The 24,718-nt window shown below is 41.3% G+C and overlaps 2 protein-coding genes across 2 annotated transcripts; one reads left to right on the forward strand and one right to left on the reverse strand.

Annotated features, from left to right (window-relative positions):
- Positions 1-46: 46 nt before the first annotated feature.
- Positions 47-24,244, reverse strand: iqgap2 (IQ motif containing GTPase activating protein 2). Its single transcript, XM_068760653.1, has 38 exons — positions 24,109-24,244; positions 21,971-22,070; positions 18,582-18,738; positions 18,057-18,134; positions 17,738-17,814; positions 16,292-16,359; positions 15,724-15,837; positions 15,456-15,634; positions 14,893-14,980; positions 14,506-14,669; positions 14,244-14,331; positions 13,840-14,003; positions 13,564-13,724; positions 13,265-13,389; positions 12,898-13,061; positions 9,663-9,753; positions 8,898-9,065; positions 8,631-8,773; positions 8,342-8,512; positions 7,966-8,049; positions 7,818-7,889; positions 7,673-7,742; positions 7,350-7,558; positions 7,071-7,223; positions 6,776-6,939; positions 6,423-6,647; positions 6,011-6,151; positions 4,870-4,954; positions 4,499-4,731; positions 3,778-3,910; positions 3,107-3,209; positions 2,885-3,026; positions 1,965-2,052; positions 1,655-1,867; positions 1,415-1,575; positions 1,172-1,315; positions 853-961; positions 47-538 (listed from the first exon to the last, which is right to left on the reverse strand). The coding sequence occupies exons 1-38, from the start codon at positions 24,152-24,154 to the stop codon at positions 425-427; spliced, it is 4,989 nt and encodes a 1,662-aa protein (XP_068616754.1). The 5' UTR covers positions 24,155-24,244; the 3' UTR covers positions 47-424.
- f2rl2 (coagulation factor II (thrombin) receptor-like 2) lies at positions 10,800-12,175 on the forward strand. Its single transcript, XM_068738729.1, has 2 exons — positions 10,800-10,863; positions 11,127-12,175. The coding sequence occupies exons 1-2, from the start codon at positions 10,800-10,802 to the stop codon at positions 12,173-12,175; spliced, it is 1,113 nt and encodes a 370-aa protein (XP_068594830.1).
- Positions 24,245-24,718: the final 474 nt, after the last annotated feature.

Genomic DNA, 24,718 nt, shown 5'->3' on the forward strand with positions numbered 1-24,718 from the left:
TACAAGAAAAAAGCAAAACAAACACAAAGTACTAATAGTTGTCTGTTTTATTCATTAAAACGTTCCTTTAAACATTTTAATTAAAAGGCACTGTTCATTTAAGCAGGATGCAAAGTTTTCCCACAGCTTCAACTGACATTTCTACCAAACCCTTAAAGCTGTTTGAACACGAAGGTAACAATGACAGTCTTAGATAGAAAACACAAATACCTTTATAATGTCATTCTCTAAAATACATTACATTTACAATTACCGAGTTGAAAAACAAAGAATAGATACATTTAGATGGACAGTACATTTCATTTTGGTGTGATCCATTAAATTAAACTTTTTTCTAAAACTAAATTTATTTTTTCCAGCACAAGTACAGTCAGAAGGCACAGTCTCTTCCCCCCCCACACACACACACATACACTATACTTTCTCATTTTCCATAGAACTTTTTGTTCAGGAGGAAAATAAGTAAATTGACATTAACTTTGGCTTTATCAAACATCTTCATAACAGCCACGCCTTCGTATTGCAGCTGGAGAAGGTCCTGCCGACAACAGAAACACACAAAAACTAGCACGTCAACAAACTGTTAGCACGATGAGTCTTTGTGTTCGTGTCATTTAGAGAAAGTTACATTCATTTTATAATTTGTGAATCGAATTTTACTGAACATTTTCTGTATGTTTGTCAATAGTCATAAGTTATATGATGTCTGTTTGACTCTCAATACAAAAATAAAGAGACAATTTAATACAACTCGTTTGTCTTCCTTAGTATAATATAGGCTTTGTTTCAGCTCTGATGGAATTTCAACAATGTGGCATCGAGGATGAACATGTGCGCTGCTTCTATGCTTGCCTGGAAATGAAGCTGGACCTTTTCCATTTCAACTCCCATAAGTTTAGCTTTCACTTCAAAATCCCCAACTTCCTCCGTGGGTGAAATGTCAAACATGACATTTTTAAACCTGGATGAAGAGAAAACATTTTGAATGAAGCAGCCTATAGGAAATAACCGACAGCATTTAGTCTTATTATTGCAGCACTACAACGAACTGTTCACAAGGCTTAAACCAGCGCAGATTGTTCAATGCTTTAACGGAGTAGTAGAGAGCATGTTAAAGGCTCTAATACCATAATAGAGATAGGAGAACACAAGTGTAAACAGCACAACTCACTGGTTTGTCTGAAGTCCCTCTATCTCCAGGATGACTCCCTTCTCATGAAGTCTTGCTGCAGTGTACTTCAGAGACTGTGGCTTCCACTTTTTGCTGCCTTTATCGTCTCCCTTGCTCTCTAGTTTAATAGACCTGCGTGAATTCCTGGACACAGAAGCAGTCGGACATACGTAAAATCATCCCGCATCCGCATCCAGCCGCACACCTAAACCCGGGAGCACGCGTGTGAAGGTACAGACTCACTTCCGGTTCAGGTTATCCAGACAGGTCTTGATGTAAGCATCGTAATAGTTCATCTGGTCCTGGTGGAAAGTGGTTTTTGAGGTGAGCGCCACCAGCGTCTGTTGTAGCTTCACAAGCTCAGCCTTCCTCCTCTGTCTGTAGCGTCTTTGGTAGCGAATGTCCTGTCAGTCACAGGTTGACTCTACAGATTCAGAAGGCGATCGCACGGGACCAAATCATGAGCGGCTTTTCCCTATGTACCTTTGATATGTCATTGATGATGTCCTGGTATTTGTTGCTAGCAGCGACAAGGCCAGCCTGCTCCAAGTTTCGGAGGTTCCTCAGGATCTTCCTCTTCTTCTGCTCGAGGGGCAGCTGGCTGTCCTCCAGGACAGCCGGGCTGCTCTTCAGACCCTCTGGTGTCTGAGCATCCTGGACAGCACGCCGCTCTACAATCTTTATATGCTCCGACGCCTTCGAAGGCAAAGTCACATGCAAATGGCAAAAAGGTTTAAGATCTAAAACATTCTAGTTCAAAGATCTGATGAATAATTGGGTAAGGAAATATCACCTGTGGAGCAGTGGCTGGGTTCTCTAGAATATCAGGCAAAGTCTCTCCATGCTGAATCCAGATCACGTCCACAATAAGCTTCTTTGTCCTGACACACACAGAAACAGAAACAAATTCAGACAACTAATTCATAGTGGAGGTGAATGAATTGTTTGTTCCAATAAATCACATCACCAAGTTTGGCTCTAGTTTTCTCTCTTATCAGCCTGACTAATATGCGTGTTTAAAACATGAAATTATACATCACACGCTCTTAAGTACAAGTCCATGAACAAAGTCAGGAATATGTGTTTTCCAGCTGTTCGGCCTGATGAATATGTCATTTGGTTTGGTGCAGAACCACATGAAGTAATCATGACACACATCATGCTCCTGCACCAAGTTGTGGCAGCGTAGCCTTCCCATACAGCCTGAACAAATGATGGAGTCATTACAAAATTCAAATGACATTTGTACATATAAACTCACTGAAATCCTGCATTCACATTTATTCATCCAATTAAATTTGTTAATGTAAAACAGGGAGGACAAGCCAAACGCTTATGTACAGTTTCCTGAAAGAAACTGATCCAGATGGATGCAGGTTGATAGGAGATACCCCCGGCCACCAAACCCATTTCCTTTAAGAACAGGAAAGCGACTGAGCGATAGACACGAAGAAGCACATGCTGTGTCAGCAAAGATTAAGTACGGTGCATCGGAGGACATTCAGAGCAGTCGCAAAGCCAATATTGAACAATTTTGAGTAGGTGCGATTCCGTTTCCGTTGCGTTTTTAAATACGCATCTCAGACTGGATTATGACTGCATGCTCCAAAATTTGAACTGGCATTTCGAAACCTTCGTAATTAAAGGTCAAAGATTATTGTGACACAAAAGAGTGATATTAGACAAGTTTTATTGCTCCAGCAATAAACTTACTTTGTCATTAGAGCCTTCATGTCTTTGTCATCCCCTTCTAGAAGCTCAAACTTGCTGGTTAGGGTGAGGGAGATCTCCGTCTTGGCCATGTGGCTCAGCGCGCTCTCTCGGTTTGGGCCATTTGGGTCTACAGCTCCTTCACCTGAAATTAAGCAGCATGATGTGTAAAATGACGAACCCGCCACAGCCAATCCATGAGTAACAGAAATACTTTGGCCGTACCGAGCAATGTCTCTACACCGGGCACGTCTCCGAGGTCCTGCAGTAGCTCATGCAGCAAGTCGCTGCGGTCAGGAGAGATTGCATCCAGATGTTCCAGAAGCAGCTGAACAAATAGATGTGAGATCAGTCCTATGAAATACTGTAGATATATACTATATAGCTAGCCACTGGAAAATGCACATCCAATATCTAATATGTGTACTGGAAGTAAGTGTAATGTATTGACATTTACTTAAGGCCTAAATATAATACAAGGCAAATTCCCCATGCGCCCATTTAAACAAGGATTCCTGTTGAAATGCCAGCATGAAGGCTGAGGGAACACAAACATGCACGTCTTCTCTACGGTCGTCTATGCGTGAGTAACTGTAGAGTGACCACGATAATGGCTCCAACTCACTGACATCCTCACAGCTATCTCTTTCCAAGGAAGACGAGTGGAAATATAAATAAAGGAAATGGGATTGAGAGAACGCAAATGGCTGTGAAAAGAGACGATGAACCGGAACCCTCTGACCTTACATTTAAATAATTCTACGCGGCAGCGTGGGAGCAAAGACTGAAAAAAGGATGACAATTTTACAATTACGAACAATCATTAGGTTTCTAATCGCCTCTAAGCATCCAATTTATGACGCTGCATATTCTCACGAACAGATATTACGCTTTACCGAGTGGGTATTGATGATCTCCTCTATTGAAATGTAGATTATAGGCTTGCTTAGAGTCACCATGTCAGAGTATTCATCAATATTAAACTTCTCCTCAGGTTCGGGAACGTCACATGCTGCCTGGAAAAACACTCTGGAAGGAGGAGGACATCAGGAGTTAATGATTGAAAGCCTTTGAGCAAGCAAACAGCTTTTGCAATCAAAACAAACAATCTGACACAGCAAATCAGTAAATCTAACCTTAGTACTGATTAAACCTTCAGTACTTCCATGATCAGCCAATCTTTTTGAAGGTTAAATCACTGAACATAAATCCTATATCCCCGACCTTATTTATACAGGACAGACTCTTCAGGACTTCAGTTGATTTCAGCGAGTGTTTGCCAATTTGCTAAAACAGCCCACATCAGCTTCCTCCTTTAATAGAACTACACTCTGTCTAAAATGTGTTGCTGGAAGGGAACTTGTTTTGGACATGTGCAAGCCTCACTTGTACCAAAAACAGAGTAACAGTGAAGTAAAAGAACAGCTTTACCTCATTTGTTTTCACATACTATGCAGTTACTTAACACAAATACAAAAGCAAACTATACAGAGCATAATTGCAGTGTAACATAAGATAATACCTGTACTCAGTATCATCTAGAGACAAACAATACTTTGACACAAATTTATACCAGCTATAAACGTATTTTCCCTCATTCCTCAACGTCTTTCTTACCTGAACTTCTCATATGTCTGAGATATGTAGCCGTTCATTGGCGTCATGTGTGCGTTCTCGCCCTCAAACAGCTTATTAGCAGCAGCGTGCTGCAGCACCTTCGCCACAGATCCCAGGTTGCGTCGCTGATCTAAGTGAAGCTGCCCTCCAGCCGACATGTCGATTATGTCAAAGCCATCAGGGGCCACAATGGCCGGGTTCATGTAGCGGTAGTAAAGAAGGTTTCCTACAATCTTTCATAAAGAGAATTCAGCATTAAATCAATCATTCTATTGGTAATCACCTCACCGTGCACATACTAATAAAGCATGCGGGGAAGGTAATGTAAGAATGTACGGGACAAATATAGTTACACATCCGAGGGCTTCTACCTTCATTAGCTCATCCTCTGAGGCATCTGGAAACTTTTCATGAAGCGTGTTCTTCAGAACTTTTGCTATGTATCTCATGCCATAACTACATGCAAAAGAAAGAAGCACTGATGGGATATCAAACAAAAAACTACATGCACTCGTGAACTATATGAGAAATTATATAGTGAATGGTGGTAAAAACAAGGTTTATGATAAGCTTTGGTAACTTGCATGATGAGTTTCACTGTCTTTTTTTTTAATAACTTTCTGTATTTTTTTCCCTATAGTGTTGGTTTGTAACCCCCCCCCCCGTCTTCAACATTGAGAAAGGCAAGGAATATATTTTTCTTTAAATATTTATGTCCCAGTCACAGATCTGACTTTTTATTACAGACTTACTGCAGTGGCAAATGCAGCACAAAGCAAAGTTCTGTTTTTGTGTCTGAGCAGCCGACCAGATGACGGCAGCTTCAAATCAATGATTGTCGTGTCCTACTGTGACATGCTAATATGCTGTCTGGACTCAGCGCATTATAGAAAAATAATGGAACAAATACAGACTCAACAGTAGCATGACAAAGCAGAAAAATACCTATAGAATAGCATGAAAGATTAAGAAAGATAAAATGCCTGTAATGAATAATAAAAATGTTTGTCTATCCTTAATTACTTTTACCATATAAAAAATATATAAACTTAACAGTGAATTTTGAATATGGGACTTGATTTAAATCATGTCCTGTTTAAATGCTACTGAAGCAGAATGTAGGAGGACAAAATAACAGTGGCATCTAAAATATAACGCCAGGCAGTACAACACAACAACAATCCAAATGATGGCCTCCAGTGCTGAATCAATGCGCCAGTCGTGTGATGCAATGCATCCTGGAACTCTGTAATTTGTTTGTGCCGTTTCTTGTTACCACGCCTTAAAAGACAATGAATTCCATCAAGATTGTTTTGTTAGAACCCTTTCAAAGGAAAATAGTACGTGATTATTATGTATTCTTCTTTAGTATTGATTCGGTTTAAAATGCAGAAAGAGATAATTGCGAGTAAATACATTTAATGTTGCGATTTATGATCAGGCAGTGACAAGCAGAAGTGCCATTTAGAACAAAAAGGAAAAGCTGAGAGGAACACAGATCCTTAAACTCACGGGATGTCGTCCAGTGAGGAGACAATGGAGTTCAGGACCTTATCTGTGGCAGCCCGAAGCGCCAGACTGGAAGCTTCCAGCCGGTTGCGGACTTCCTCGTGTGACATGGCCTGCTCAGGAGTCACTTCATAAGGCAGCTTGCTAAGGATAGTTAACAACAGAAAGCATTCATTGAAGAAAAGTAATCACTTTGTGAATAAGAGGAAAGAATGAGGCATGTTCACTGAAGAAGCAAAATACAATCGTCAATATTCCTCTCCAGCAAATATTTCTGAATCTGTAGTTGCAAACGACCCCTGACTGTATTCATTTAGGGAAATTATACTTAAACCACTTGATGTACTTTCTCCATAAAACTCAAAGTGATCACTGAACTTTGGACCAAACCAATAGAGGCAATGTGTTTACCCACCTGGCCTCCCCAGTAGCCGTCTCGAGCTGGTTGACCCACGCTTTGTACATATCCACTGGGTTGGTGTTGATGCCTAAATTCTTGTCCTCAATGATGTCTTTGACGACTGGAGCCAAAAGCTGCCTCAGGGTGTTGTGGCCTCGTGCGCCTCTGTTAAAGCTCACCACCATCTTGACGACTGTTGGATTCCCTGTGACAATGTCCTGGATCTGGTCCACCTTAGAACTGGAAAAATGGACGAGAAGGTGCAGATATTACTATCTGCTGATGAATTATAATCTGGTAGATGCGTGTTTGGGGAATTCCAAATTATGCTGAATAATGTACAGTAGAATACTGAAGTTAGCTCTTACTTGATTTCCTCCTCCAAGGCTGTCTTGAAGAGTTTGAGGAGGAGGTATTCTTCTCTCTGGTTCGAAGCATAGTTGTACAAGGTGAAGATCACAGTGTCCATAAACTTAGTCGACTTGTTTTGGGGCATCTGAAAGATCAGTTTGGCCAGGTAGGTTGGATTGGTCTAAAACAGAGGAAAAAAGAAACGTAGCATTAATGATTGTCTTTGATTGCACTCTGATATTGTAAAGATTTATTTGCACGGCATTTACAGTACGAGTACAACAACGGAGTTAGACGCAATTTTGTGATCACCTGCAGCAGGTAAAAGAGATGTTGGTAAGCCTCCAGTTTCCTTCGTTTCCCTTTATTCAGACCCTTAATCCCCAGTCTGTCACCTGTGGTCAAATCCACTGCACTGTCTTTACTTTTCTTATTCTTCATTTTCTTATTGTGGGACACGACATCCTTTAAAAGAAACAAACAAACAGCAAAATGAAAGTAGCACAAAACCTGAATACAATTTGAATTTTCTCCCAGTGCAGGGTCAGGAACCTTTGACTGCAATCCGTTAAAAAGAATAGGTTTGCCAACCTGCAGAGTGATTCTGTTCTTCACCAGGAGTCCAATTTTTATGTCCATCAGATTTAAGTCTTTTTCCATCTGCTGGTTGGAGCGAATATTGGTGACCACTTCCTCCCTAAGCCGTGTCACTTCCTGCTCTTCCTGAAGGTCCAGGGCGCTCTGCTCCAGTAAGTGGACAAACTTGCGCACCACTGACAGAGGAGGATCCTTGGCCCCAGCTAAAATTTGGCACATCGGAAAGTCATCGAAAGCACCGGCGAAAGCATAGGCAAAATCCTGGACTCATTGACTCATCTCTAACTGCAGAACTGTAAAAGGTCTTTTTGACTCACTTAGGGTTCTGTAGTCGTCTCTGGCTTTGTTGGCTTTCAGAAAAGCCTGGATTTTCACTATTTCTTTTTCCTATACACAAATAAAGGCACGTTAACACAACATGAAACAAACAAATGCAAACGAAGAGGTTCATTCGTTACTCACGTGATCCTTGAAGAACTGCAACCTCCGGTTATATTTGTGTTTGGCTTTCCACATCTTCACGAAAGACTGGATCTAAAAAAAAAATTGGTATTTTACAAGAGGGTTTTCTTAATAAGCATAATCTTTTCAGGATCAAACTAGGTATCACCTTGATGACAGATGCAACATTTTCTTGAAGCAAATTCAACCTGTCTTCGTACATTTTCTTCTGCTTGTATCCTTTCCAGCAAGCCTGCATAAAATGGACAATATATGATCAAAACATCCATATATCAAGTTCACAATAGTAATATCACAGCACGGATGATTGGAAATGCTGCAATTCTTAAGGTCTTATCTTGGCGCTGAACAAATTTTATGTTCCGTTTACATACAAGAAATTTGAAAACACGAAACTGTCAGCATACTAAAAAACTATTTTTAAACTTTTATTTTCTTATGCTTACTTTACTAAAAATAATAATTGCGGTAGCAAGCCGTAACTGTATCAGCGATCAGATTTTTGACACCAATCATTACATTACCTGCAACTTAACAACTTGATGTTCTTGTTGCCGTAGATACGCCATTCGCTCGGCATGCTTTTTTCTGACCAAATAACCTCGGATCCTCGCCTGCAGCTGGGTCACCATGGATTCATTGGCCAACCATAACTGCTCCCTGTTATGCTCTGCTGTAACACAGCTGACAACACCCTAAAGGGGAAATTTGTCGTAAATATGTTCACGGTTCACAAAAATAAATCTAGATTCTGAATATTATCTTGTCAAACAAATAGGACAGATGCAACACAATGGCTTCAGCAGGCAGTACCTGAATCTCCTCTTTACTCAGATGGTTGTAGTTGTGTTCAAATCCTTCAGGCTCCTCCCAAGTGCCCTGTCCCATCTCCAGATTATAGTAGTAGTCATATCTATCCTTGATGCAATGTTTAACCCATGCGCCATCAGTACTGCCTGAAGGGGAGAAGAAAGTGATCCTTCATACACGGTCAATGCCATTTTGTATTACAAACCTGAAAATAGGGTGAATATACAGGCATCATTTTCTTCAGCACTGAGCTGCGTGGACTCAAATCACCTTTAGCAGCACCGTCCGTCTGCCTCTGCATCAGTTCAGCCTGGTACGTGTCAGCACATTCCGGGAGCACCACCTTCATTCCAGCATTGGGGACTTGCAAAGCCTGCAGTGTGTTCTTAGAGTCACCCTCCGCCACCATCCTGTTAATATCAGCTACTGCTCCAGCCACTAAGCACAGAAAGGACAGAGTCAATGAAGCAGGAGTTCAGTTAAATACATACAACAAGCACTACAATGTAAATATCATAAATCTACCCCAGTAATTAGGCTTACCTTGGAAAAAGGTTCACGTGTTACAGTCCCAAGAGTCAATATGAAACAATATGCAACATTGTATATGTTATAATATATATAATGATAATATGAAACCATTGTGAGGTTAGCGAGGATGCATCACAGAGGACACATCCTGATTCATGGTGGCACTGACCCGTGTATAAAGGCTCACTTTCTTCTCCCCTTCCCTTTCTTTTTTTATTAACAGTCCGGAACATTTGTGGTGATTTTGTTGTGCCTTGTCCTTTAAATGAAAACAACTGTGCTGCCACACAACCAACCTTGCATTGAAATTCACTTTATCGCCGCATTACCCTTCATGACATGTAAAACACATGATTAGTGCTAATATTCCACAGTAATGAGCCTGCTGTATCTGAAAGAAGTGCACGGTGCGACCATCAGAATCTAGTACTCCATGTCCTCATGGTAAGAGAAGAATGTACTAGTGGCTAAGTCAGGTGTGAGTGAATTTAACTCTGTGCATACATGAGAGAGCCTCCTCTTCATTCTGGTTTGCTGTGTGAATGCCCTCTTGGATTTGGTCCAGCCACAGTACTGCAGAGTCATCCCCAGAGCTCTATAAACAGGTAAAAATGCACACGATCACCTGGCTTCTTTTCAGAGGGAAGTGACTGAACTACATCTCAAGCACGTAAGAACTTGTTTATAATCCTAACTGGTAGGATCTTAGGGGAAAACAATAATTGTGAAGAATATTTTGCATGAAAATTCATCGAGTTAATTGTGAATATAAACCAGTAACACTTCTTAGCAATACTGATAACCGACGCCAACAGAGCTCCAGCAATTGATAACAATTCCAAATATGGAAAACAACTCAATCTACTTTGAACTAAAAAAAGAGTCCTTGAGAATTTAACATCTAGTATTTGTCCTCAGGCTAATTTTAGGGGACTCTGGTTCTGGCCAGGGAGCCTGACCACAAAGGGAATAGGAAGGAAGTCACCATTAAATTACACAGAGCAGCCTAAATGCAGCTCGTCTGTTTACATCATTTGACCAATCATTTCCGAGGAAATGCGTCGCATAGCAAGAGCATTCAGTAGAACTCCACCGAAAAATTCTGTTTACCGTACCTCTGCCAAGAGTTTGTGTTTTAATCACCATTAATGTTATTTTCTTTTCGGGTTTTTTTTGTTGGTTAGCTGGAATCAAGTTCAAAATATGAGAGAAATAATAAAGCTTTAGCAAAGGAAGAACCCACTCAAGTTTAAAACAAATGCAGAAGGTGGTACACAAACTGGTAAAAATGTAATGCAAATAAATGCAATGCCAAAACGACTTTAACACCACAACTCTGATAATTATTAATTTTAATAACCATCAATGTTGCATGTTTGTGAACAAACCTTCCACCACAGGGAGTCAGAGGGCCGTCACTGACGCAAGCAGAGGGGAATTTGGTTTTTAAGCCTCGACAGGAAACATGCTCACTGCACCGTACAATCACACAAGCGTCCCACATACAGTGGAGGGAAGCCGAGCAAGAGCACGCACCATTTCCCCACTGCTGAAATGCAAAACAAAAAATAGCCCTGATGGAGAACTCTGACATTTACTAAGAGGACGGGTAAAGAGAACGGAAGCCGTCGGAACCTCGATATGGCCTACCTTGTGCTCGGACTCTTTATTTGTGTGATGGCAGCACGGACCATTCAGGACGACGGTAAGTAGGACTTCACTTTCTGTTTATTTTCTAAGCCTTGCGGAAGCCTTTTTTTTTTAAATACCAAATTTAACATTTACTCTGAGTAATTACAGCTATGAAAATACAAATATCCCAATTATAAATACTTGAAGATGCATTAATGCATAGTTTATTGGGGGAAATGTCCTGAATAAAAAAAAACTAAATATTCAAGAAGGTTAATGAAATAGAAAACTTAATTTAGTTTAATGTCATAAACACTGTTCTCTACCCACTTATAGGAAAGAGAAGCTCCATCAAGACCAACAGTTCACCTGGAGCAATACCAAAAACCTTTATGGGGAGGATGCGCAAACTGAATCGCACAAATCAGCTGCTCTACCCCAGCACTAGCCCCTCGCTGCTTGTGGACCCGGAGGACGCAGCAGCACATTATATCACAGGGATCCTCAGCACCCGGGCCATACCCTCATTATACATCTTGGCCATGCTGGTTGGTATTCCCTCAAACACCTACATTCTGGGCTTCCTCAAAAACAAAACAAAGTCCTTCTCCACAGCCATCCTTTACCTGAACCTCGCTTTATCCGACCTGCTGCTCCTACTCTCCCTGGCGCTGCGCGTTCACTATCACTTCAACCAAAACGACTGGGCGTTTGGAGAAATCTCCTGCCGGCTTGTAACAGCCTTTTTTTATGGAAATGTTTATTGTTCAGCTCAAACTATAGCCTGCATCAGTCTAAAGCGCTACCTGGCTGTGGTGAGACCATTTTTGTACAGGAGGTTGGCCAAGACGACGCTAACAATTTGGGCTTGCTTGGTTGTGTGGATGCTGTTTGGAGCTGCCGTTGTGCCGGAGCTCCTGGTAAGGCAGAGCTACACGGTTCCCCGACTGGGTGTCACCACCTGTCACGACGTCCTTCCCCTCGAGGAGAAGTCTCACTCAATGCTGGCGTCACTCAGGCTGCTGATGGTTTGTCTGGGCTTCATAGTGCCATTCCTGATTTGTATATACGCCCACGTGTCGGTGGTGTACCACCTAGGGCAATCAGGTCGTGACTGGAGGCCGTTTATCAGGGTCAGCACTCTGGTTTTTATCATCTTTGGGGTGTGTTTCTTTCCCAGCAGCATCCTGCAGATCGCCCACTACAGCTGCCTCTTTTCTAATGGGGATGACAGGTTGTACGGATACTACAGATTAGCAGCGTGTCTCTGCTGCTTCCACAGCTGCCTGGATCCCTTCCTATGTATTCTCATTTCCAAGACAGCAACCTCAGAACTACAGTTCATCTCCCTCAACGGGACGCGTCGGAGGCCGACCGCTACGTGAGAGTGCGTGCAAAGAAAAAGCGCCTCCTTACTGGGCCATTGTTCAGAACCAGCAGGGAAGCACAAGCTCCGAAATAAGATGTGAAAGTCTAGACTAGACACTGAATTTAATAGAACAATACTGTAAGCTCTGCTGGGTCAAAGAGAAACATCAAGTTCTGTGAAATCTTTTCATATTTGGGTAGATCAAGACCAGGAAGGGAATCGTTTAGTCTATAAAACCATATCAGCCAAACAAGATTTGGAGATTGAGAAACAACACAGAATCATTAAGATTGTTTTCTTATAGAGTCAAAATTAAAATGATTTGATACTGAAATAATGAATTGTATTAGGATCGGTAATTATTGCATTTAATGTACATAAATAACTAAGGAAGGAACCAGACAAGTACGCAACTAAATAAATAAGATGTGATTTAGAGCTACAAAAATATAGAACGTCACGTGATAGTCGGGTTATATCTACAAGATCACGAAGCTTTTATTGTACATCAAGACACATTTTATCGAATCTCCACCCGCGATTACAAATGTTGTATTTAGTCATTTTGCAATTTCAGTAATATTTTAATTGACTGTTTCTATAATTATCTGTACATAACTTATGGATTTCAAATTTGTAATGACGCAATAATGTCAAGTGATGCGAAGCTACTGTGCAATAAATCGAATGACAACAGTTTCACCGTCTCTATATCAACTCAATTTATAGACAGAATACCTGGCAGAGGAGCTGCTTGGTGGATTGTAAGACATCGTGGTAGTGTTTGGCTGTGTGCGGGTTCACCCCCGTCAACTTGGCTGTAGGGAGGAGGAGGGCTGCAAGCGTCTGCTGGTGATCACCCGAGTTAAGTGCCTCATTGATCTCGGCTATAGCTATGATGCCTGGAGGGAGAAGACCAGATCAGCTTGCCTCTTGGTCAATCCACATATTGAATACATTTACAGTGTTTTAAATAATTTGTAGTGAAAGATCACAGCTGGAAAAACTTTTTACCAAGTGCATTAAAACATTTGCTTTAAAAAAACAAAAACAAACCTGCATGCGTACAATCTACAGTGTGTTAAACGTAACCAGGCCTCCTTACGTTCATGCTCCTCGTGGACTTGAACATTAACTGCATCAATGCACTTTTGAACATCATTCCAGGTAAGGAACTCTTGGCCTTTGGCAAATGTCTCAGATCGTTGTTGGATAAGAGTGTCGGCATACCTGAGGGGGAGTACCGTGACGAAATGTTACGGAACATATTACAATCAGCTCGCCGCTGGGACAGAGATCTAGAGCGCAATGACATTTGGCTTCAAGACATTATTTTCATCAAATAAAAACTAGATAATGTGACTTTCCGCAGGTCTCCGTGAAGAATCCGGCTGCTTGCCTTACCTATTGAGATTGTCTTGATCCATATTGGTGAAGCCCAGAGGAGAGTCAGTCAGCTGCTCAATCACAGCCTGAGGGTCTTTGGTGTCCAGCACCTCATTCAGCACAGCTACAGCTGACAGCATCTCCACGGCTACGCTCAGCTCCTCGTGGCTCAAGCCAGACTAAGAAACACAAAAGTCTGCATCACAAGCATGAAGTAGCATAACTAAAAGGACATCTGTAGCGCTGACCCCCCCATACATGTGTCTGTATGTGGATACAAACAAGATGTCTCACCCGCCCCCCTTGCAGCTGTAAACTGAACAGTTCATTTTGGTAGAGGTTGGCTGCAGTGTGGTAGACAATTGGTAGCTGTGCCTCAGGGTTCATCAGCTGCTCCACCGTCTCCAATGCATTGCCAATACGAACGGCTGAATTGATTGCTGCAACTGCCTCAAGCTCTGGTCAAGCAAATTGTAAGAAAAAACAAAAATCAAGTCCGGTAAATCCCCCAAATATATTATTGCAGAGGAATATCAGTATTAAAATTACATATCATGCATTGAACATTTATAATGGAAATAATTGAAATTGTACCCACGGCTGAATGTGTTTTGAGAATCTTGTTAGTAGCTACCTGCATCATCCGAGCGATACCATTAAAATCCGAACACCCATGTAAGTAACAAAAAGGTTCTTACTTCGTTTGTCTGCCTCGGCAATGTCATTACAAGAACTGACAACTCTCTGAATCTCCTCTTTGTCCTCCATCACGGCTCTGGCTCCATCCTGCAGCAACATAGATTAAAGCCCACAAGGAAGATCCGCCACCTTTTAGAATGTTTTAAATGACACTGGAAATAAATGTGCCTGGTGGGGTCCATTTCATCTAAGCTAAGGTAACAATATCTGATCAATGCATACGGTGCACTGCAAACTGTCAAGAAGAACGACTCAGTGTACCTTAGATTTTTGTTGGCAGTATGCAGTAAAATGTTCCAGGTAATGGTGAGAGTGAGACTCTTGAACACCAAGGAGGGCCAGAGCCGCAAGCTTGAGTGCAGCCAACAGAGAAGCCTGGTTCTGTGCAGACACGGCTTGATTCACCTGCCTTATTCCTGCTTGGACTGGAGACAGGAATCACCGAGTCAGATGTAATTAAGAGATACTACATTTTCCAAATTTGAGACACACAACCTAGACTATTTTTCAGTCGATATCAATTAGCTACTCCCTATTGTCCGTACCAATAAGATAACTCAATTCATAAAACCCAGTTGGTAGCAGAGCAAGAAAACACCACATTTATTGATCTTCTCCAAAGGGTCAGGTAAAAGCTAAAATCCTTACCGTTGACAAAATCAAGACTGCTCTGGATCTCCTGCTGAGTCAGCAACTCCTCATAGACATCCCGTTCTTCAGAAGCAATCATAGCGTTCTAATTAAGGGGGAACAAAATTAAGAACGGATTACATTTATTTCATAAACAGATTTTTTTGTAACTCATCATATTAGTACTTAGTACTGATCTACGTATTTATAACACTGTTCAACCAATAATTGGAAAAGTATGGCCACTGACAATAAACTGGGAGGTGAGACGGATGATGGTGTGGTAATTCACAGCAGACTGTGTAGCCCGATCCTCGAGTGGCAGTCTTTTTTGCAGGAGGTAAAGATGTGGGTTTGCGGATCAATCTAATCTAATATTATTGCTGTTCAAATTACATGTCACCGAGTATCTGACTGTCATAACAGGGGCAGTGATTGGTGAATCAAGAAAAACACTTTTTTTTTTATGTTTCAACTTCACACAGAGAATGTTCAAATCTTCTGTGCTTTAAAAACCAAGCAAAATAGTAAACAGAATGATGAAACAGAATCAGAAGGTCAGTGTTTGTCAGGCGTCTCACCCTCTCTCTGGACTGATTCTCTTTACGAGCCTTGTCCTGGCTCAGTGAGTCTTGGTAGTCCTGAGCCAGATCTTCTTTGGGGTTCTTAAGCATTGCATTAGGATTAATCAGGGCTCCCATTGTCACAGATGCCTGTCCTCTATCAATTGCTTCATTGATGGCAATCACAGCAGCATGCACTAAGGGCAAACGGGTTGGTGTTAAAACATTCAAGAGCGTCTGTCGGATATAATCAATAAACAAGCCGATTAGAGTTCAGAGCACTTACAGGCAGCTTCATCAACAGACAGCTCATTGGCCAGGATTCCTCCAATCTTGCTGAAAGCTGGCATTTGAATGCCATACTTGTCCAGTTCACTCCTCATGTTACTGATCTCTTCCTCTACAACACATACACACAATTTTAGAGTAAGCATACTGTATAAAATTATATTTTGATTCTTTAAAAAGTCTTTCTTGGCTGATCAGGCACCATCATCAAATGAAAATCCTGATTCTCAAAACACCTATACATGAAATAGCTGCAGGAAATATTTTTGATCAACCCAAAAAATGCAGATCCTAATAAAATCTCACATGCAAATAATATAATGAATGCTATATATTCTTTCCTTCCTCCCAATAACACTGATAATCTCATTAGACAAAGTTATTCCATGGAAATATGCCCAATTAGATACACACGTTTCAGTATTTCAATGAGCTGCAACACCCTTCCTTTTAAGAGCACTATATTTAATTTGCCCAATTTCTTCTGGGTATGAATATATAGAATAATCTCAACAACATTTGTGTTTTTTGAGCTGTACTTTTATTTCAGTAGAAAATGGGATTACCTGTGAAGGCCACTTTCCCCAGAAGGTCCTGAATCTGTGGTGCAATGCCAAGTTTGTACAAATACAGGCTGTAATAAAAACATATGGTATTTACACATAAGTAATAAAGAAATGTGAAACATCCTCATATTTAACAGCCTGGTATAAAGAAGCTGACACTCTAGTTTGGCTTGTTTATTCCGGAGCCCTCCTGATGGCCACTAATTCCAGCCCATGTCACTCTTACACCACTAGGGGGCAGCATTAGCTCTCATTAGCCCACCACTGGATTCTGCAGGCAGGCTGCTGGAAACTTCATGAAACTTTTATCTTGCCGCAGGTACCTGATAAGTTGTAATGAATTATAGATATTTAAGGCAGATCTGGCATCATCTCATCTTTGAACAGCCCGAGCAGCCAATCATTCCGGCCTTTGGTCACAGTGTGTGTTTACACATGTGATGCCCTCTGTCCTTGAGATACGAGGGACTTTAGACAACTTTATCAAAACACTGCTTATTCAAAGGATAATGTTTTAAACTGTAGGCAGCTGTGCTGCGAGCAGAGGAACAGCTGACTAGGGTTAATGAAGAGGAGTTGATGACATGAGAAATCAGCTGACTATCTTGGAGCAACCAACTCCCTCCGGACAGTGGATTGTTCTCCTTTATTCTGATGCGTTCCTCTCTGTTAAAGACAACACAACACACTCAATTTACCTGTCACTACAGTATAATAATTTTTAAATGTACTTGTTAAATGCATTTCTGCTCTTTCCTGGATTCCCACTCCCGTTCAATTTTACACCACAACTAATGTGTAAGAGCATCTGTTGGCTGGCCCCCTCTACACGTGTTAATACCAGGGGAAGCAGAGTATTCATAAGGGGTCCTTGTGGGACACGTACTGGATTTGCAGGAAGGAAGAGCACGTGTGCCCATAAAGAGGGAAGGAAACCAATTCTCTCAGGGCCTCCCAGTAAGAATTACAACAGAGAAAACAGCCCTTGAAGCTCAACATCACCGTTCACTAAATCTGTGTTTTCCTGAATGGACAGGTCAGACAGATAAGTGGCAAGAGATTTTGAAAATGCCAAAAAGAATGCGACTGCTTTCTATCCATGGAGGAAAATATTGCTGTATTTAAGCACTGTGGTAACAACAAGGTTACAGACAGATGATATCGCTGTTTAGTCTTTGGGAGAACAGACCAGTTCTTTGTTCATACAAAGACCCAAGTACAAAAAAAAGGCATTGTTGGGTAGACATAATGAGTTTTAGGCACCGTAGTAGTACTGAAGTGTACTTGACATCCAGGTGTGGCACCTTGAGGAAAAAAAGTCATTGTGTACTCTGACACTAAACAAAGAATAAAATGTGCCAGCAATTGGTCACTGCACGAAGTAGAACGTGCATGAAGGCAGTAGAGTGACGAATCGCTCGATTTTTGGAATCCTTTCATTCATACCTCAGTGCATGTATGCAGTATACCACCTTGGGCATATTTTTGCGATCATATACGTCTGTGGTTTCAGGATAGAATATCTGAAAGAAGAAACCACAAAAGATTAGTCAGTCTTCTTTTTTTCTTGTGCACAACATCTTCCATTAAGTCTCTTCTCTTTAACCTTTAAATACATGAGAAGTTCCATGTGATGCGTATATCAAAATAATATATATACAATGCCAGCCCAGGTTATTGCAGTACAATAAATAGTACCTTTGTAAAGCACATATTTTTGGTACCACATGAGCCTGTATTATTGCCGTCTGTGCTGTTCCCTTACCTTGGGAAGACCCACCGACTCCATAGCTCTGAGCCACTGCACCGTGTTGTCGGTGTGTCGGAAGTGCAGTCCTTTGCTCTGAATGTCAAAAACGGAGCACAAACATGGCAATTCAGACAAATAATTACAAAGAAATGGATTAAAAATGTAGCGCTGTAATGAACAACTGCCATAATAGCTGTTATTCCATTCAAAATCAATGCTCTGATAGGGAAATGCAAGTTCAGCATCAATTGCATTATTTAACAACTGCTAGTCTGACATCTCAATACGGTAACAGAAGCTGACTCATGAAAGCATTGCAACAGCTCGATTGTTTTTACATCAAAAATCTTGCACAATCATTTTTATAGTTTACTGTGGGAACACAACAGCTGCATATTGCAGCAGCTACCACTTTTAATCGCCTGCCGTGTTTCCCTTTTTCCTGAGTAACAGTTTTAAAAAAAAGGTATGGTACTCCCGTTTGCAGCGATAGCACAGCAAAGACCGAAGCAGTTTAAATGTAATGCAACTGTGTTGTACCTTATAGCGAGACTGATCTCGGTCATAAATTCTTTTTTCAGACACCATTTTTGGGGCGAAATAGTTGGCAAGTTTGCCAAGGTAGACACCGTTCCTCAGTCCCTCCTCTAGTTCTATGGTTGGGGGCAAATCCTCCTCCAAGCAGGCCTCCATCCACCTAAGAACATGAAACGTCAACTCTAGAATAATCCATCTAAAAACTGAAGATCAATGTAAATCAACTCCACATGTTCAGTTAATTTCAGAATAGCCTGAAAGCCAGTAAGAACTGGGCATTGTTGCAGGCAATACCCAGACAGAGCCCAGCATGCTTCAGAACGGGGGCTGTGGACAAACTCAGGTTGATTGTTAGGACAACGTAAAACTTACCATTGGTCAATGTGAGGTGAAGGAGGTGAACAAGACATCTTATTCAGCTTTATTTAGTCTAGCAACTACCCATTGATTGCTGGATGGCACATGAGTCTCAAACATGCAGGGCAACTCAACAAGGGATAAAAAGAAATTCCCCTGGAAAGATTCAAAAGTGGTTTCAGAGCTGTCCTTGCTAAACTATTCCCAGAGATTTGGTAAAAACCCAGCCCAGAATGTTTGATTTAGCACCAGGGTGAATCATCTTGGCCTGTTACACATTATCCTACTTCCTGGAAGTGACACGACCGTTACTACACATACTTTTGTCATTGCTCAGACCTGATTGTTCAACTCTAAAAACATTTACCTTTGGCTCATCGTCATCAACAACTCACTACACCCATAAGAAAAGCCAGTCTGCATCCTCAGTCATTTCACTTTCCTAGTTTTTTGTGTCGGGGTTTTGATCTAAGAGCGCTGCAAACACTGAAGCGTTACCTCCCAAAGGCATGCACGCACATACACACACCATGTTTAGGTTGTTAATTAAAGCTGTGTGGGTCCAGTCTGCCAAAATAAAAGTCAGCACATTCAGGATTACCACAACACACCATGCACCGTCAACAGAAACCCAGTGCAGTGTGTGGGTTAAGTACCTTAAGGAATAAAGCATAAAAAAATAATGTGATGCAACAGGCTATGGAAGGAATTACATTGTTTTTAAATAAAGAACTAAACACATTTTCAAATTGCAGGCACCTCAAATGCTATTTTCTATTTCTGTTTTGTCTTATTGTGTGCAACTGTGTGGCTTGCTTGGTTGCCCTTTTTAAGTTGCTTCTATGCTTTTTGGAGACAAATAGGCAATATATTGATGTCGTAAATATAGACAACCCTCAAAACCCAGCATGATGTCGCACAATGGAAAATATTCATGTGCAAATGAAGCTCATACAGACAGACAGACAGAGCTTAGCAGCTGAAGCCAAACTGAGCATTGCTGCATTTTGAATATTGTCATTTCAGAATCCATAGCAGTGACGCTTTAATGTGGAGAAACAAATGCAGATGACAGTGCAGATAACTGGAGGGGGGGGGGGGGCTGTTTCACAGGAACATAGTCAAAGCAACATCCTGTAGGGGTATCAGAGCTCTCCTGAAACTTCACTTCCTGTACTTATAACAATGTTGGGAGAACGTGTCTCCTGAAGCAGGACGGGCTTGTGCTTCTGTTTACAGCTCTCCAAACAGGTCTTCCTGTAATTGTCCATTCTGCAACCCACCAGGCTAAACCAAACAGCTTTCTGGACTTTGGGACTCAATTCTGTCGCTACTCCACACATACAGAATTATTACTCTACTGCTTGCAGCTAAATGATTCCTATCTACACATGGATTGGATTGCGAAAACGTGCGTCACGCAGTTTAGTCACGTTGGTCATGAGATTGTGGCTGTATGCTTGCTTGTGTGTCTGCAAAATAAATAATCCATCATATGTGGTTGGATGGCATGTGTTTAATAATTACAATAGTGTCCATCTACACTCCATATATCTTGTTGAGCTGAAGTCTGACAGATGTTTCTAAAAATACTCAAACCTACAGAAGAAGTTTTATTAAAGTACTTTTTCTACTTTCACTTCCTTGACTGCTTAATGAAAAACTAAAGCACTTTTCTAAGACAGCAGCTGAAGTTCTAGAGTTGTGGGTTAGTAGAGCAAACTTCATCAGTGTCACAAAAGCGGAGTTAGATAACGAAGCTATTTCATCAGAGATCATAAAACAAGTGTCCCAACAGTTTTCCTGAATGCCAAATCCCTTACCCAAGATAGCAGAGTCTAATCCCATACTCTCTGCAGTCGACAGCTTCATTAGCATCTCTCTTAACCCTAATTTCATTTGACACCTTTCCCAGAATAGAGGTTGCATTTTGCAATTTACAGGAGTGCTGCAAAGTCGGTGCACACTAGGATGAAATACCAGGAAGTCCTAAAGTGAAAGTGCGAGGATGTGTTGTATGAGTTAAACAGGTTATTAACAGCCTCCAGGAAACGCTTTTTTTTTTATCTGTTTTTTTTAAAAAGAAAAAGTGCCGGAATGGAGACGTGTCCAGGTTATAATAATGCATGGCTGAATCTGTACCAAGTGTAGCCTGCTTTCCCACGTAGGCCCATATTATCCAGTGACATAAGCAGATAATTATAGGCTGTTTAAATACACAACCAAAGTGCATGTTCAGTTGTCAAACAATAACCTCTGTGGAAATGCTGATGCACCCTGTCAAACAAAAGTGTGTCCCAAGAAGCAGCATGTTTGCTGCATTAGCATTGGGCCAGTGTAGCAACTGTATGCTAAATGATCAATAATCAGTCCTCGGGAATCGGGATCAATTCCTCCCCAACTGGGAGGGGTCGGTGCAAAACCGTTGTTAAAAAAGGCATGGCCACACTTCCTGTTTAGACGCATGACCTTGTGAGAAAGAAAGATGTTGGATTTTAGCCTTGCTTGGGATTCTCACAAAAAAGTACTTTAGAATAATTTACTAGCGCATGCTATGAACAAATAAAACGTCTTAGAGAACTTCTTCAGATTTTTAGTATTCTATTTGACTTTCTTCAAAGGTCATTGAACCGCAGCACAGCAAAAGCTTTGCTTTCGATCAAGGCATAAGCCGTCCTGTCTTGACATTCGGATTCTGTCTTCATCTGTCATTACAGCTCGACGTTACCTCAAAGATTATTTAACTGCACCCTCATCTATCGTATTCCCTTAACTTTATAGCCATTGCTTGATTTCTGAACAATCCCCGACCGCTTTCATAAGTGCATAACAATGCTCTATAAACACACAAAGCGTTCTGAGCTAATCAAACATTAAACAGGACTAACACTCAGTCCAAGAAAACACTTCCTACTACCGGTGAGTCCATGCTGTGGAGAAAGGCCGACATACAGGAGAGTGGTTTCTTTATCAGCAACGTGTCATCGCGCTCCACTGATCTTCAAGGTCTTTGCCGTCACTCCCTCTCTACTTACTGCTTGGCCTCCTCCAGGTGACACAAGTACTCGTAGGCGATGTTCTGTCGTCGCCTCTCATCCATCTCTTCCGCCGACAACCTCTCATCATCCTGAATGGCTGGAAAAGGCAAGAAAATTGGCAATCACATCGTTAATTCATCTGAACAACAGAAAGTCCAAAGCGTTAATGAGGAGTACTCCTCCTCCTATGAGGCCAGAAATCCTTCAGACAGTGCAGTATCCAGAGACATGTCATACTCAACAGTGACGCAACACAGCATTTGTTTCCATGATTCATATTCAATATTTTATCATTAATAATGAAAAACCTCCGCTTGACTTTTTTTTAAATGCAGAAATGAAACTGTTCATTTGTTTTTCACACGCTGGAAGCTAAACGCTTGTTGAGGGAGATGAAATGGCCGCCTCTATGTGGTCTCAGCGGGGTGATGAGAGTCGACCTTTATCTGCAGTTTAATGAGCTCTCCTCCACACAAACCATCTTACTCTCCTTTAATCCAATCAAATCTCTTTATTTCTGGCTGAGTGAAGGGACAATATCAGATCCTGGCGGGGGGGGGGGGGGGGGGCATTTAAGAACATAGCCTTATCCCTCAGTATCAACTACCATGGAGTCTAGGTCTTACAATGAAGATTTGGGGATTTGATTACAGTGTAGAATATCAAGGACTGAAACTGAAAGTTTGTGTACATTACACAAGCAATCAGACATGAGAGTCTCTCGTGTTAGTTACATAAATATTACCGCTTCTACTGGGTGCCAAGTCAAACTGGTTAAACCAGTTAATTTATTTGCCTGAACAATCCAATTTAAATACCACGGAAGGAAAGGCAAGGGAATACTTCTTTGATGTCACTGCCCATGTCGCCAGGGTAAAATGACATCAATAACAAGATGCTCACGATATTCCAGCACATTCAAAGAGTCCCTGGAAGAGGAAATCTTGTATCTCAATGTATTCGTCCTTCCTGGATAGATGAAAAAAAAAAAGTCTTTCTTTTTTTAATCCTACTCACAAAACCGTCGCTTCAGCTACGTGGTACTATAATGAGTTCTTACGGCCTTTTATGTCATGAAAGTACTTCTATAAAAATCTATGCAACAAGCCTGCAAAGCGTGGTGCAGCAGTCACACACTGCCGTCTCCGACTCACACACTCCGTAAAGGAGTCCGCAAACAGTCCTGCACCAAGTGTTATATTTAACCCTCAGAATGGGTTTGTTGCTTTTGTGTGTCACAAGATCACCGGACATGAGTTTCTGGCTTCGTGATGATGACTCACGCTCATGTTTAGCATGAGTTATTCTATAAAACCCTTTTGGGGGGGTGGGGGGGGTTGTCCACATCACTTCATAAAAAGAATCAACAAATCTACTCATTATCTCCTCAAGTTCCTAATATTTCTAGACACACACACCCTTTTGAAACAACAGTAACCGAACATCTATCAACACATTTAGACAGAATGGCTTGTATGCAGAAACCATCAAATCCAATGGGGTCAATGTCAAAAGAAAAAGAAAAAAAAAGAGATTTCATTGATTACATACTGGGGTTATCTATCAAATTTGTACTTTGCCCACAGTGGGTGTGCAGTTACAAGATATATGAGGTAAGCTCTGTCCTGAAGTGTTCAGCACATTTTCGTTGAGTTAGTTATATCCCATAATTTAGTTACAATCTTGGCATAGAGTCAGTGATATATTTCTGGTTAATGGTTAACTTATGAGAAACATGCCTCATGTGCAGACACGCTGATATGCTGCTCTCTGCCAATAAATAAAACAGCTTTTGGATTCTAGATGCTTTTTAAAATCGTCTAAGGTGATTTTTGTTCCGCGTCCGAACAGCTTCAGATTAGGTTTTAGCACTTTGTGACTGTACAGCTTTATTTTCATTAACAAACAGGATGTGGAGTCCTTTGGCAAAAAAACAAACAAAGCCTCTTGTCACACTTTTTACCCTTATTTCTGTCTTATTGTGAGATTACAGCATCAGCAGAGCCAGGCGCTGCTGTTGAACCACCTGTTGCACATTAAACATCCCTGAGAAGCAATCAGCGTTGCTGTATAATTCATGCCCACCCCCCCATAACCACACAAGAGGTAAAGTTGTCATGCATTTAGTTACTTACTTCCATAGCGTGGCTTTTGTAAAGCGGCGGGTTCTTCATGGTACATGTTGCGTCGTTTCCTCCACTGGTAAACTCGCCTGAACGGGAAATAACTTCAGCCTCCGCGCTAACGTCACAGCCGCCTGTCAGAAACACGCCGACGATATATTCAAATGGCATGAATGAAACCGACTGCTGTGGCTAACCGGGCGGCGGAACTGGGACACAACGGTCTTCAAAGTAAGGAAAGCGTCAAATGTTATTGCGGCACAAGATCCCCATACTTTGGCCTGAAGTGAAGACGCGTTCCCCACCTGCTGGTCAAAAAGATGATGGCCCGCGCTGCATTCATATTTATTGTTATTTTGCGTCTGTGGTGTAATTTATTTTTATTTTATTGTTATTTTGCATCAATTGAGTAATTTAATATTAGTTTTATTGGTATTGTTAAATGTCGATGATTTATGTACCAAGGACTTTCAACGGAAACAAGACCGCAAGGGCTTTTTGGAAATGCTCCTCTTAGACAGGATGTTTGACTGTACTTGTACTGTAATACATGCTACTGTTTGACTGTACTTGTACTCTAACATTCTATCTAATAAATATATTCATCATTCATCATCAAGAA

The sequence above is a fragment of the Brachionichthys hirsutus genome, chromosome 4, assembly GCF_040956055.1.
Source record: "Brachionichthys hirsutus isolate HB-005 chromosome 4, CSIRO-AGI_Bhir_v1, whole genome shotgun sequence".
Taxonomy (NCBI): Eukaryota; Metazoa; Chordata; class Actinopteri; order Lophiiformes; family Brachionichthyidae; genus Brachionichthys; species Brachionichthys hirsutus.

What these genes read in the sequence shown, in the direction of transcription:
- f2rl2 (XM_068738729.1), top strand. Translation starts at nt 10,800, where the DNA reads ATGGCCTACCTTGTGCTCGGACTCTTTATTTGTGTGATGGCAGCACGG. An exon ending in ACGGACCATTCAGGACGACG is followed by an intron (nt 10,864 to 11,126) that starts GTAAGTAGGACT and finishes ACCCACTTATAG; the next exon opens with GAAAGAGAAGCTCCATCAAG.
- iqgap2 (XM_068760653.1), bottom strand. Translation starts at nt 24,154, where the DNA reads ATGTACCATGAAGAACCCGCCGCTTTACAAAAGCCACGCTATGGAA. An exon ending in TACAGCTGCAAGGGGGGCGG is followed by an intron (nt 13,725 to 13,839) that starts GTGAGACATCTT and finishes TGTGTTTCTTAG; the next exon opens with TCTGGCTTGAGCCACGAGGA. An exon ending in CTGGATAACCTGAACCGGAA is followed by an intron (nt 1,316 to 1,414) that starts GTGAGTCTGTAC and finishes TTCTGTGTCCAG; the next exon opens with GAATTCACGCAGGTCTATTA.